At 36.6% G+C, this 15096-nt stretch overlaps 1 protein-coding gene across 8 annotated transcripts in view; it reads right to left on the bottom strand.

The window, feature by feature from the left end:
• The window catches only part of SLC4A10 (solute carrier family 4 member 10), a 247691-nt gene that overhangs the window by 134781 nt on the left and 97814 nt on the right, over nucleotides 1-15096 (bottom strand). For all 8 annotated transcript variants that reach the window (XM_040971641.1, XM_040971645.1, XM_040971642.1 and 5 more), the window contains exon 2: nucleotides 5629-5710. In XM_040971641.1, coding sequence (XP_040827575.1) covers nucleotides 5629-5710 — 82 coding nt within the window. The remainder of the gene's footprint in view (nucleotides 1-5628; nucleotides 5711-15096) is intronic.

Genomic DNA, 15096 nt, shown 5'->3' with positions numbered 1-15096 from the left:
TGGAACCCAGCAAATCATTCGAGTGTTTATCATAGATAAAGCTTGGAGTTGGCACTATAACTTGGAAGAATACCAAAGGAAGACCAAAACTATCTGAATTTATCAGACCAAGCACACATACTATTATAAGTGCTTATAATAGTCATTTTATTATCTATTTTATAAATATAAATTAACTGTCTTAGTCATCTCTGTGTCTATTCACTGTACTTTAATTATATGGCTCTTGTTTAAAAAAAAAAAATCTACCCTCAACTGTGTTACCATTATCAATTCCTTCCCCTTCACAAGTTAGTATATGAAAATAAAACTAATAAAACTGACTTTTATCAAGGTCCCTAATAATGCCAAATTCCATGGGGTTTTTAAATTGTATCCCTTATCTGTTGCACTTGATACCACTTAGATGCAATACTTTCTCTTTGGCCCTTTTCCTCCTTCTCTTCATTGTTTTCTCCCATTTCCTTTGCTGATTCTCTTCCGTTTACCCATTCAAGGTTCAGGATTTCTTCTCAGCTTCATGATTTCAACTACCATACTGCTACTACTAATTCTACAATTACTGTCTCTATTTGCACACATGTTACAGGCTCTGAGAGCTGCATTTTGATGGCAGAAACTCTTTCTTAGATTGTTAATCAACATTGCTGGCTACTTCTTAGATGTACTAAGCTGAACATCCCTCCCAGCACCTTGGCAAAGGCAGTAAATCCATGAAACTAACCCTTCTCTTTGCTCTCAAGTATGACTATTTATCACCTACCTCAGCAAATGCATTATCAATCCAGTTACCTCAAAGCCTATTTAATTGACAATGGTCCATGAATCATAAATGACCAAGGCTGTGTCCCCTGGTGTAATTTTAAGAATACAGAAGAGGTGCTGTTTGGAATAAAGCTGAAGTCTTGTAAAAGGGACAGGGCAAACAGGTTGTTGGTATGCAAAAGGATTCTTCACTTGCTTATTTACTACCTGTTTACTTGTTTGGTGAGATCTTTGTTAAGATTTTGTCCCATTTTATAATTGGGTTGCTTGCTTTTTTATCACTGAGATAGAAATATGCTTTGTATGTTCTGGAAGTAAGTCATATCTGTATCTATATCTATGTATATGTGTATATGTATATGTGTGTATGTGTGTATACATACATATGTGTGTATATATATATGTGTATATATATATGTGTATATATATATATATCTTTCTACTTTCTAATTATAGAAAGTTAGCACTAATCTCTACCATCTTCCCCTCAGGTGCAATACTGATTTTCATTTACAGTTATGGTGAAGGCAAGTGTTTCTGAGCCCTCAATTCTTAATCAATAGTTATTAATGCTGGAAGGTAAAGAATCAGAGTGTCCTGCAAACTACCAAGTGGGTTTGTCTTTCTGTTGAGGAATCAAGGGAATGATCAATGGGAATATTGAGCTTCCCAGAAATTAAATTGAAGTAGATATTTGTGTGCATAAAATTTGTGGAATAGGACTGACAGTGCCGACACCCGTGAGAGATTCTAAGAAGCAGGACTTGGTTAGAGGACGAGAAAATTTATGATGCAGATGCTATAAGGATTGCAATTCATTCCACAAGCTTAGAAAGTCCTTCAGAGGTGTTATAAGTTGAGAGAAAGGACCCATGCCTATATATTCAATCATTGTCCATTCACTTAATTCAATATACCACTAGGAATGTAGTTCCAATACACAAGACATAGGTTCTTTGAGTTGATAATAATTTGTGGGAAGGAAATCGAGGCGTCAGCCAGCAACAGTCCATACCACTGACAAATGAGTAAATAAAGGCTTTAATTTTTAAAGGGGGTATGGATGTTTCGTTGTGACATCCATTACTAGGGTTTCCAGTTTTAGTAAAGAGAAAAGCAATACATAAAATATTGTATGAGACATGCCTTTACCAAAAAAAAAAAACATTGCTTATGTAAAATTAAAATTTAAGCATCATGTAATTATTTATCAGCACTATCCTCTACAAACCTATTAAAAGGCAACAGGAAGAAATAATTTTAAAATTATTAATGCATTTCTATTTTTCTAATCTTATACTACTATTCCAACACAGACACAGAGACAAAAAATAAAAATTAGTTAAATTCAAGTTTTTACTCTCCTCAGAATCCTGATGGTGACTAGTCATAGGGGTCTAATGTCCTTCACTGCGGCTTATCATGGGAAGGAGAAATTAGGTTCATAAGAGGCACTTCAGCAATATTAAGGAGGCTGAGTTGTGGGTAAGACTGTACAATACACAGAATCCAGGAGAACTGGAGTAGGCCCAGTAAAAATAGAATGGGGAGGATGGGAGAGACACCACTAAGAGTAATAAAAAAAAAAAAAGACTGTGCTGACTATATCTTATACAAAATTAGGAGGTGAACAGAACCAATAAAATTATTTGCTCTTGATTAAGGCAATAGGAAAGGAAGATAAAACAGAGAGAGATTACAGGGCAACCTTATCAGAGGGAGAAAATGTGTTTTATAAAATATTCATCAAGATTTATAATGTATGTGAATAAATGAATGCATTCCACAAGCTGTTGTTATTGAGCAGCACTTTCCACTACACTGCACCTGAGACTTAACAGATATTTATAACCACTTGGCATTTCTACAAGCTGCACTCAAGATGCTAAATTATACTAGTAGCTCTATTAGCTAAATATATACAAATAAATGAGAAACATTAATTAAATTAACAGACATTCAATGTTCCCCCTGATTTGTGGCAACTAATATACAGAATAAAATGTCATGTACATGAACAAAACTAATATTTTGAGAACTGATTATTGGTTGTGGTTCTTATTACTCTTCAGGAACACTGGTTTTAACTACTTACAACTTGCTAAATTTATTTAGAGGAAAGTTGAACTTGTGGTTATGAAGCAAACTGAAGGTATATCATTTTAAAATTAAAATATGGAGGAGGAAGAAGGTTGAGATCAATAGGTTCTGGAAACTGTATATATATCAAAAACCTGAAATTTGTTCCTTTTATACAAATAATTTTTTAAATGAAAGAAGAATTTATATTTATGAAATGTGAATCTACAATGGTGATTTCTAAATTGATTCCATCTTATAACTTTGTGTATTATCTTCAATACTAGAGAAGCTCTTAAAAATTATGAATTTTGTTCTTTCAGTTGCACAGGAAAAGAAGTGACCACTGCAGTAATGGCAAAAAAGAAATGACCTCAGTCATGCCACCTCTGTCCTGAGCCATCACTCCCATCATTTATGCCCTGCATTATTTTCTTATCTGGACAATCAACCCAGAACCACACCACTAATAAATTTACTGAATCTTTATCTGCATTACAGCAGAATCCTCTACAATTTCCTCAAGTGCTGAAATTTTTATCTGGTTTATATGAGCTGGAGTCAGAATAGTTGAAAGTTAACAGCATATTTTTCATTTTTTCCTTCAAAATTAGAAAGTGTAACCATTTTAAAATTCTATTCTATGATTAATTTCAAGTACCAATGACTTCTCCACAATCATTAGATTCATGCAAACATCAGTAACAAAATCTACCTAATCCAATTTCATTCTTCCAAACAGAAACCTATTTTCTTTGAAAAAATCATTTTATTTTTGATGTTGTTTACATAGTTGAGAAAGATGTGTAGCAGGTGGACCACTGATTAGGATAGGAGGGTTGAGGTGTGGCTGGAATTTTGAGTCCAGCTGTCTAGTTAGGTGGCTTCCCCAAGAAACCTCGCTTGAGGTGACCTTAGACCAGACTCCTGTGTATGCCAGCCAGGGTAGGGTCTGGCCCAGTCCATCATCTACATCAGCCTACACACACACACACACACATTAGTGGTTGCAGTCACCCAGTCTCTTTTGTCCTCAGCCCCATCTTATACACAAACCAACAGATGTTGCAATCCAGCCTAACCCTGCCCATCACATACTTAGCTCTTACACACACCAGTGGGAACTGCACCCTAGTTGGTGCAAGCCCCCAAAACCCCCACCAGGCCAGGGCCCCCATTCCCAGTTCCTGCACATGCTGATGTGTACAGAAGACTGATCAGGTTCATCCTGCACTCCATCCAGCTTTTATACCCACCTTATATACCCACTGTAGCCTAGCTCAGCCCAACCAACTCTGCTATCCAGCCCACATGTGTGCTGGTGGGTATTGCTGCATTATGCATGCAGGTCCACCTCCAACCCTAATTCTCAATCTCACCAGTGGGAGATGCAGCCCAAAACAGGAGTGCCCACCAATTCTCTATTAGTGCCATTCCCAGCCCCAGATCTTGAACTCTATGAGTGCTTCTCTATGAGGATATCTCTCAAGTAGAGATCTCGCACACACACTGGTGGATGCTTGGCGCAGCCTGACTTGGCCTGTTTCCTGTCTTAGCATTCACCAGCAGCTACAGCAGCCTTGCCCAACTGGCCCATATCCATTCCAGTTCTTATCAGTGGGTGCTACAACCCAGCCCCTCCCAGCCCATGCCCAGACCCAGCTCTCATGTGGCTAGCTGACTTATCCCAGGCTGTCCTACAGTTTGGTTCTTGTGAGTGCCAGTGGAGGCCGAGCCCAGTCTGGTACACCCCCAGACTCAGCCCACATACTTGCTGAGGAATGCTACAGGTATGTCCAACCTGATACATTTGCCACATCCTGGCTCTCACAATCACCAGTCGGAACCAATTAGCTCCCCAATCAGGCCCACTCCTAGCCATAGATCTTGCAGAGGCCAGTGGTTGTTCCAACCAAGTCTGGCATGGCTTACTCATGTCTTGGCTATTGCCATTGTATGTTGCAGCCTGGCCCATCCCAGTCTCAACTCTCTCCAGTGGGTGCTGCAGCCTAGGATTGCCAGCCTGTTCCCCTGCCCCCAATCCCTGGATCTCAATCAAATAGGCAGGTACAGCAGCCTAGTCAGGTGTGACCCATACTCTGTCCTGGCTCCTACAATAGCCAGTTTGTGCCATGACTTCACCCAGCCCTGCCCAGCCAGGAAACATACCTGCAAACAAATGGAGAAGCCTTGCCTGGTCAGGTCCACATTCATAGCAAACAAGAGTCAGATTTGGTTTTCAAATGCAGTATGGCAAGGTTTCAGCTCCTCAACAGTTCTCACTAGAGTATTCTACAGTCTGTCTTCCTTCTTACAGAAGTTAACACACATAGATAGTGCCTCTAATATAAAAGTAAAACTAAAATAACAGTTGTCCTTCATTATTGTCCAAGATAAACCATACAGACAACATACCAAGAGCTATAAGCCCCTCCTTTCCTATACTTACTTTGCAAGTAGCACTTGACATGCTGATCCGTTGTCTCTTTTCATTCCCTAATTGATTGTAATTGCTTTAAACAAAAACTGTTGAAAGACTGGTATAGAATGCATTATATGAAATATAACCCAAGTTCCTTAAACATTTATTGAATGCTTTAATGAATGAACGGTTCTCATTATTTGCAAATCTGCTTACTGGCATTCCAGAATGTAGAAAGGAATATATATATACTTATATCTATTAACATTTGTAATTCTTCACCATATGACAAAACTCACATTTCTCTTTGAGAAAGTTTCAAAAACATACTAAGAGTTCTCCCAGGAAAAAGAGCACCTTACCTTCTAAATCCTCTTTTTCAAAGTGTGTTTTGAGAATAGAACGAGTTCCACCTCTATCCACAACCGCCTCTTCATCATTTCTCTATAAAATAGGAATAAAAAAGATTGGTAACATATTTTTAATTTCAAACCATAATCCTCAAATTACTTAATATCCAGAAGTTTAATTCAGTTAAGTCTAAATCTATTTGTACATGCGTAGGCTATTTGATTTTCAGGTATTGATTTACAAGGGAAAAAATAATTCGTTTGACCACATATTCAGAAAAGGAATGCCTTGTAATTTTCCATGATATCGAAAACACTCAAAAATTCCAGTTGGCATCATTTGTTAGTTAGATGAAAAACAGGAAAAAAGTTACCATGTTAGTTCCATAGCATGCATTTTCATCCCTTTAAACAATTCATGTTTAAAAGATGAGATTTTGAACTTTGTAAGAAAAACTTATGAAAATCATTAGCCTTAACACTACAAATACTAGGAAAGTAATATAATTGCACTATTAATAAAATAGGATTCAGAAAGAAATAGATAGCAATTTTTAATTATATCCCTAATTACTTTGCTCTTTGTAACACATTTTGCTTAGACTAAATGGTTAATTATGATTGTATGTACTAAATCTTTATTTAGCTTCTCCATGTATTTTTACCAATATACAATGGCTGACCAGAGACAATATATTCTGAACATTGCCTACTTTCTCAAAACAATATACTCTCTAACTTTGTACACAATGAAATAATGGGTGAAAGAGTTGATTATAAAATATTTTGGCCATGAAAAAAGGGAAAATATAGATACATAACAAAATGAAATGTAAGGTATTTCCAGTTATATCAGGTTGTAAACACATACATATTGCTTGAATTGCTTATGTCATGAAACGAGCAACCTTTGACTACTGCAGTACCTAAATTGAGAGTTGCAAGAATCCAGGGAAGAAAGAACTGTTATTCATCTAATAGGATGAAGTGCAGCAGAGAAAGAGGCAAATTCATCAATGCTAAAAATTATTATTATTTTTTCTTGTAAAGTCATATATACAGAGAGAAAGATCTTCCATCCAGTGATTCACCCCCAAGTGGCTGCAACAGTCGGAGCTGAGCCAACTCGAAGCCAGGAGCTTCTTCTGGGTCTCCCATGTGGTTGCAGGTCCCAAAGCTTTGGGCCATCCTCAACTACTTTCCCAGGTCACAAGCAAGGAGCTGGATGGGAAGCAGGATTGCCAGGATTAGAACCGGCATCCATATGAGATCCCGGCACATTCAAGGTGAGGACTTGAGCCGATAGGCTACTGCGTAGGGCCAAAACAATTCTTAGAAATAGAGTATGTGATGTAAGGATAATTGAAATGGAAGAATCAATAATATCAAACTACAATTAGGCATTTTAATGAGGCCATATTATTACTATTCCTGTACTCTGAATAGAACAATGATAAGTAAATTTAACAGGGCTAATATATAGATTAAAATGTCAAAATCAAAACCTAATCAAGTAAATCTAATAAATTAATCTACAAAGAATAAATGAAGAAATTTGGAGTTAGCTTGCAAGACACAGCTGATTCACTTCAGCATTCACCTCTATTACTTTTCTTTGCTTCAAAACACACAAACAGAATAAGTCCCTGTGGGATTCAAAAATTTAGGTATGAAAAGCGATTAATGCGGAGATAAGCTCGACTTGAAACTTACTATGAGACCTTTACATTTTCTGCACACAGATATCTAGAAATATGTGTGTAAATGGATATTAGGAAAATGGCATAATGGTGGAAAGTATGTTCTATGACAAGGAAAGAAAAAACAAGCAGGTGTGCAGTCATTCTAAAATCAGACAAAATAGACTTTAACAGAAAAACTATTAAAATGACAAACAGGGGCATTACATAATGACCAAGGGATCATTTCAGCAAGAAGTGACTATAGTAAATGTACATGTACCAAAGCCAGTGTGACTGGCTATTTAAAATAACTGTTAATACATCTAACGAGAGACATAGACTCCAATACAGTGGAAGATTCAATATACAATCTGTATCAATGGACAGATTGATTTAGACAGAAAATCAACAAAGAAACAACAGAGCTAATCTATCCAATGGACTAAATGGACCTAACTGATATCTGCAGGGCATTTTACCCCACAGTTAAAGAATATGCATTCTTTTCATCAGTTCAAGGAACCTACTCTATGATAGACCACATGTGAGGCCATAAATAAGACTCAGAAAAAAAAAAAAAAAACAGAAAGAAAGGAAAAAAAAAAAAAAAGAAATCACACCACATATATTTTCTGACCACCAGGGAAGGAAGCTGGAAATTAGCAATTCAATAAACTTTACAAAATATGCAAACATATGGAGACTAATCAATATACTATCGAATGAATACTATGTCATAGATGAAGTCAAAATGGAAATAAAAATTTCCTGGAAATGAATAAAGATGACAGCACAGCATATCAAAGCATATGGGATAGAGCAAAAGCAGTGTTAAGAGGGAAATTCATAGTAATTAGTGTGTATATCAAGATATCCTGGGCCCGGCGCGGTGGCACAAGTGGTTAAAGGTCCTCGCCTTGCACGCCCGGGATCCCATATGGGCACCGGTTCTAATCCCGGCAGCCCCGCTTCCCTTCCAGCTCCCTGCCTGTGGCCTGGGAAAGCAGTCGAGGACAGCCCAAAGCCTTGGGAACCTGCACCCGCGTGGGAGACCCAGAAGAGGCTCCTGGCTTCGGATCGGCATAGTATCGACCCGTTGCGCTCACTTGGGGAGTGAATCATCGGACGGAAGATCTTCCTCTCTGTCTCTCCTCTCTGTATATCTGTATATCCGCCTTTCCAATAAAAAATAATAAAAAATAAATCTTTAAAAAAAAAGATATCCTAAACACATCTAGTAAATGATCTGTCAATACAACTTAAGGAGCAAGACAAAACAACAAAGTAGAAAGAAATAAGGAAGAAACAAAATTTGAACAAAAATACAAAAGATCAATAAATTCAAGAGCTAGTTTTTAAAATATACAAATAAGTAAAATTGATAAAACATCAGCCCAACTAACCAAAAATAGATGGAGCAAGGGAGAAGTTGACTCAAAACAAAAAAACTAAGAGATAAAAAGAGAAATTTTAATGGATCAAGCATCTAAATCTATGACCTGCTACCATCAAATTACTAGAGGAAAATATTGGAGGGATTGTAGGCAGAGGCAAAGACTTCTAAAAATGGTCCCAGAAGCACAGGTAATAAAAACAAAAACAGACAAATAAGATTCCAATCAAGCTAAGGAGCTGCAACATTGCAAAGAAAACCCTCAATTACTTAAGCATAAAACAGAATGAAATTTTGTCTTTTGCCACTAAATGCATGCAATTGGAAACCATTGTTAGTGAAATGAGCCAGACCCCCCCCCCCAAAAAATGTGTTTCTTTGATCTGTGATAACTAATACATAAAATACAAAAAAATAACCTATATCTGTAATATTTACATTCTATCATTTGTTTATTGTTTAAAGGCCTTGTGTATGGTCTTGAGAAATAGTAGGCACTTTTTTCACTTGCTATCTGTTGATATCTTTACTTACATAAATGTTAAGCCTGTGATTGTGAATTGAAATGAAAATGTTCCATTGTAAAAGCTAGAAGAAAGAAAAAAAAGAAGGAAGGTTGGTGGGAATGTGGACAGGAGTATAGGGTTGGAAATACCACTATGCTCAACCCTGTGTTGTAAAATACTTTCTGTATTGTGAAGTTGATTCTCATTAAGTAAACAAATATGTACAAGTGTATTAAAAGGAATATAATCAGGCACGGTGCAGTAGCTAAAGTCCTTGCCTTGCATAGACCACTGGGATTCCATATCAGCACTGGTTCATATTCCAGCTGCTTCACTTCCGATTGGATTCCCTGCTTGTAGCTTGGGAAAGCAGTGGAGGATGGCCAAAAGCCTTGGAACCCTGAGCCTGCAAGAGGAACCAAAAGAAACTCCTGGATCCTGGCTTCAGATTGGCTCAACTCTGGCCATTCCGGTCACTCAAGGAGTGAATCAGTGGATAGATCTTTCTCTCTGTATCTGCTTCTCTCTGTGTATTTCCCAACAAAAATAAACAAATGTTTAAAAAAGAGAGAGAAGAAGAGAGGAAGGAAGGAAGGAAGGAAAGAAGGAAGGAAGGAAGGAAGGAAGGAAGGAAGGAAGGAAGGAAGGAAGGAAGGAAGGAAGGAAGGAAGGAAGGAAAAGTTCTATAAGAATTGATTACATCAAGCAGCTCAAATAAATGTGCACATTGGCAAAACACCTCAGTTAGGTTTTCTAGATAGTTTACTGATCTCTTAGGGATATACTCAGGGGATTAGATACAAGACTGGTAAATGAAGAGGCAGCAACCTTTTCTAACTATTTATAAGGATAGAAATAGCAGTGTTAAAACACTACGAATCTGTTATACCTAGGTGTCAAAAATAAAGGAAAGTGTACCTAACACATACTCTATTTTACGCCAAATAAATTCTAAATATGCTTGTAGCTGTGAGAAAGCCTAAGTTATTTACATATATAAATTATTTTTAATCCCTAACTTGCATTTTGACAAAAAAAAATGGTCTCCATGTTTACCAATAAGTAATTCCATCTTGATGTATTTCAACCTAGGAAGATCGTCTCTGTTGTGCTACACACGTGGCATTAAATTCAGTGCCAAGATACAATTTTTAGCCATGGTCCTGACACTTGCTGAGAACTCATATTGAGTCAGAGAATTGTGTTAATCAGAATTAAAGAAACATTCAGTATGAATAACAGAAAATTAAAGAAACACTAAGAGGGTGATAGGATTTAGAGGTTTTTTAGCAAAGTTTCAAAATAATTAATTGATTTCAGCAATAAAAGCAGGCTGTAATGTATTTCACTTTCCTAAATGAGAAAAACACAAATAAAGACTACAATGAGGTTTCAGCATATTCCTATTATCCAAAAAAATCAAAATAATAACAAATGCTAGCAAGGACGTGGGGAAAAAAATACCCTAACATAGTTGGAGGGATGTAAAATGGCAAGACCAACATGGAAAAACGTCTGAGAGTCCTCAGAATACGAAAATATACCTTCCACATGACCCAGCCATCCCATTCCTGGAAATTTACCCAAAGGAAATAAAACAAGCATATGGCAGGGTTGTCTGAATAAAGAAAATGTGGTATACAGAAATAATGGAATACTGCCCTGCCACATACAAAAAAGAAATCCTATCTTTTGCAACCAAATGGATGATGTAATTGGAGATCATTATCCTTAATGAAATAGGCCAATCCCAAAGACAAACAGCATGTGTTTTCCTTGATATGTGCTGTTTAATGTGGAATAAAAAATATATAATAATGAAATTGACATTTTATGATTTGATTATTAATGTAAAGCCCTTGTCTATATTCCTGTGCAACAGTGGTCTACTTACAATTTGCTGAATTTTTATTTATTGGAGGACTAAGCTTATGACTATAAAGTACACTGAAAGAATGTCACATAAAAATTAAAGAAAAATAAGGAGAGGGTGAAATGCAATCTGTTCAATTTATATATATAAATATAAATTTTCCTGAATGATACAAGTGAAAGTTTACAAGTGATACAACACTGTCCTCAGGGATGTTGTCAGGAAGAATGCCAAGAACCATGCCATGCATCCATTTTCCAAAATCAGAATGAACACTATTCCACTGAATGTTACAATAGCATTATCTTAGAAAAGGAATTACAAAACAGTGAGACTTACATGTTTAACTCATATCATAATTTTTAAATCAAGGTCTCTAATCAAGTCTAGCTTATACAAAATGGTTTTTCTACGGCTGACATTGTAGCACAGTGAGTTAAGATATTACCTGTATGAGCACCAGCTCAAATTCTAATTTCTCTGTTTCCCATCCAGCTCCCTGCTAATGTTCCTAGGAAAGCAGTAGAATATGGACCAAAAGCTTTTAACCCTACACCCATGTTGAGAACCTGGATGAAGTTCCACGCTCCCAGATATGGCCTGCTGCAGCACTGGCCATTGCAGTCATATGGAAAGCCAACCAGCCATCCTGGTCATTGCAGTCATTTGGAAAGTAAACCAACAAATAAAGATTGCTTGCTCTTTCACTCGCTTGCTCTACAAACACTATAACTGCTTTTCAAATGAATACATAAATCTTCAAAATGTGTTTTATCCTTTTTGAATTAATTGTACTCACTGCCCTCAAGTACTCCTTTAACTAGCTAAAGGAAAGGTATGTGAAATTTTGTAAGAATACAAATATAATTATTTAATTACTATGCAAACTGATGACAGAAATTACTAATTTTTTTAAATTCTTTATTTTTCATGTTATAGTTCCTTAGGCTCACGGATTCCTTTTCCATCCTGCCCTATGCCCTGTGCCCCTCCTGTTTTCCCCTATATTGTAGCCATAGTTTTGCCCCCTCAACAACAGTCACAAGATCATTATTCTGACATTTAAGTATATCCTGACATTGTAAGTATAGAGAATGGTATAAATTTTAATGATTCATTGAATGGGAAAAGAGTGAAACTGTAGAATGTGGATGTAATTCAATGTGTCTCATTTTAAAGTTTCATATTCATTATTGCTTTTAAATACACCCCTATGTTTTATGTAAACATCAAATATTTGATCGTTTATGCATTTTACTATTAGCAGATTCATGCTGTTCCAAGCCTCTGAATTTCATCTACCTTAATCAATTTCATTTTATTTTGCCCAGAACCTTATTAATAGTTCCTACATTAAATTTTTTCTCTCTCCTTTTGAGTGACCATCTGTTTCCTACTGTGTGTCTGACCTATACATATGTATCATGTTTATCCTAATGAATAAAAACGCTTGACTTCAAATTTTGCGGAAATGGATATGTAATCAAAATGTCAACCTATGTACCTGATTTTGACAAATATGTATCTATTTCAAAACTATACTGAATAAAAAGCAAAGAAAAATAATAAAAACAAAACAGGAAGGGAATTCAAGAAGTCATCAGTGAACTCTCAATAGAACAATTAACTATAATGCTTCATTAAGTTCTGCCAGAAGCTCAAGAATTGAAGTATAGAAAGTTTCCACAAATGTGAAAGAAATGAAATGACTATTGAAACACAAGTAAGGAATACTTTTAAAGAAGGTGCTCCATAATTCAAAGAATGTATATAGATTAGTATCTTGATCTTATGACTGAAAGATTTTCTATTATTTTTTAAAAAGTAATAAAAATACAAACACTTATATTTTATGTCTATGATCTAAAACTTAGCTTTTAAGTGTGTATTAATTGTGGTTAATATTTAATAAAACTTATGACTCCTGGCTTCAGATCAGCTCAACTCCAGCTGTTGCAGCCATTTGGAGAGTGAGCCAATGAATGGAAAATCTATCTTCCTCTGCCTTTCCAACAAGAAGTAAATTGACTTGCTTAGTATGATTTTCATATATATATGAAATATATATATATGAAATATATATATAAATTTGAAAAGCAGAGTATGAATCTTCCATTCACTGGTTTATTTCCCAGATGGCTACTAGTTTTGAAATCGGGAGTTTCTGTGTCTTCCACATCGGTGGAGAGGCCCAAGTACTAGCACCAACATTCTGCTGCTTTCCAAGGCCATTAGCACAGAGCTGTAACAGAAGTGATGGAGCTAGGACTAGAACTAACATATATTTATGGGATACCTGCATTACAAGCAGTGGTTAGTCAGTTATATCACAACTGCTGCCCTCCCTAATATAGCTTCTAAGTCTTGTAATAGGATTTGAATAACAGTGGGAAATTTACCTATTATCTTTATTGTTTACCTTAAAGGGAAGCATTTGTATTTGTAGTAAGTGCTAACTTAGCTGTGGATTCTGGCAGATGCCTTTTGTCATTTGAAGAAGTTTCTTTTTACTTATACTTTTACTTATACTTTGCTGAGAGGTTTTTCCCCTAGAACAAAATGTGGTACTTTGTCAAATGTATTCTCTGCATCAGCTAAATGATTATGACATTTTTCTTAGTCTATTAATATTGTGGATTATCCTGTTTTGCAAATATTGAAGCACTTATGCATCCCTGTTTGGCCATAAAGTAGCATTCTTTTCATTGATTAACCTAATTCACAACTATTTTTGTTGAAGATATCTGCATCCAGACTTTTGAGGAATAATGATCTGCACATTTTCTTTTCATCTACCTCTTTGTGACTTTTGGTGTTATAGCTGCTTTTGGTTTCAAAAAGTGAAAAATGCAATGCAAAGACGGTCTATTTAGATGTAAAAAATCAACTGACACTATCTGAGAGGTTCTCAAGAAAGTCATGAACATAAACAGTATGAGAAAAACTGCAGGAATCTCAGCACAAAAATAAACATATTTTAACTTCGTTTCCATGAACTTTTTGAAATGTACTCCTATTTAAACATCATTTTGTAATATTTCTTAATGTCCTTGATTTCTCATTCTAAACTGTTATAGCATAAATTGGACATTCTTTTACTTGTTTTTTCTGGTTTTTTTTTATTTTTCTGTAAATTTTCTTTTTTATTTCATTTCTGAAGATGTTTTTGTAGTTGATTGGGGTGGGAAGGGTCGAGGGTTATGCAAAAGTGGGTGAGACCATCATCTCCATATTTTCTTTTTTCTTCTTCCTCTATCTGGGGGAAGGGAGGAAGATAAGGGAAGAAGTCACATATAGCTTTCCAACTACCTCAAAACCAGGGAAGAGGAACAATGTCATCCCAGGGTCCCCAGTGGGGGCCATGCTGAATGGGTCCTGCTCAAGTGGTTTCAATAGTTCAACAGTTCTGAAATGCTGTCAATTTTGCCACCCCAAGGATGATGAAATCCCTCCAAGGTCCACTGGCTGCCTTGGTCCAACATAGAGTCTCCATTCACCCAGATATTCTCTGCCAGTGCTTTGCTGGGGTAGTTGATCAACTTGTCCTACCCTTTTTCCTCTGTCATGGTACCAGATGTCCTCTGTAGGTTCCAATGAGCTGCCATATCCTCCATGCACATCTGGGTATGCAATCCACTGCTCCATCCAAACCACTGAGGAGGTTCAGCTCTGACACATGAACTTCACAATCAGACCACAGAACCTGCAACCTCCAACCATGGTTGAAGTTCTGGGTCCAGCGATTTAGTTGGATGGATCCCCAGAGAAACCTCATTTGAGGTGACCCCAGACCTGATTCTTGTATATGCTTGCCAGTAGGTGACCTGGCTCTGTCTGTCAGTCACATCAGCCTATGCACCCACTGGTGTTGCAATTGCTGAGTTGGCACTGTCTCCAGCCATATCTCCTACACAAACCAATGGGTGCTGTGGCCCAGCCTAACCCTGCCCACTACACACTCTGCCCTCATGTACACCAACAGGAGCACACCCTAATCAGAGTAACTCCCAGTAAACCCCACTAGGC

The sequence above is a fragment of the Ochotona curzoniae genome, unplaced genomic scaffold (assembly GCF_017591425.1).
Source record: "Ochotona curzoniae isolate NIBS_2020 unplaced genomic scaffold, NIBS_Ocur_1.0 contig_2210, whole genome shotgun sequence".
NCBI lineage: Eukaryota > Metazoa > Chordata > Mammalia > Lagomorpha > Ochotonidae > Ochotona > Ochotona curzoniae.
This window is presented reverse-complemented; position numbering and strand designations above follow the sequence as displayed.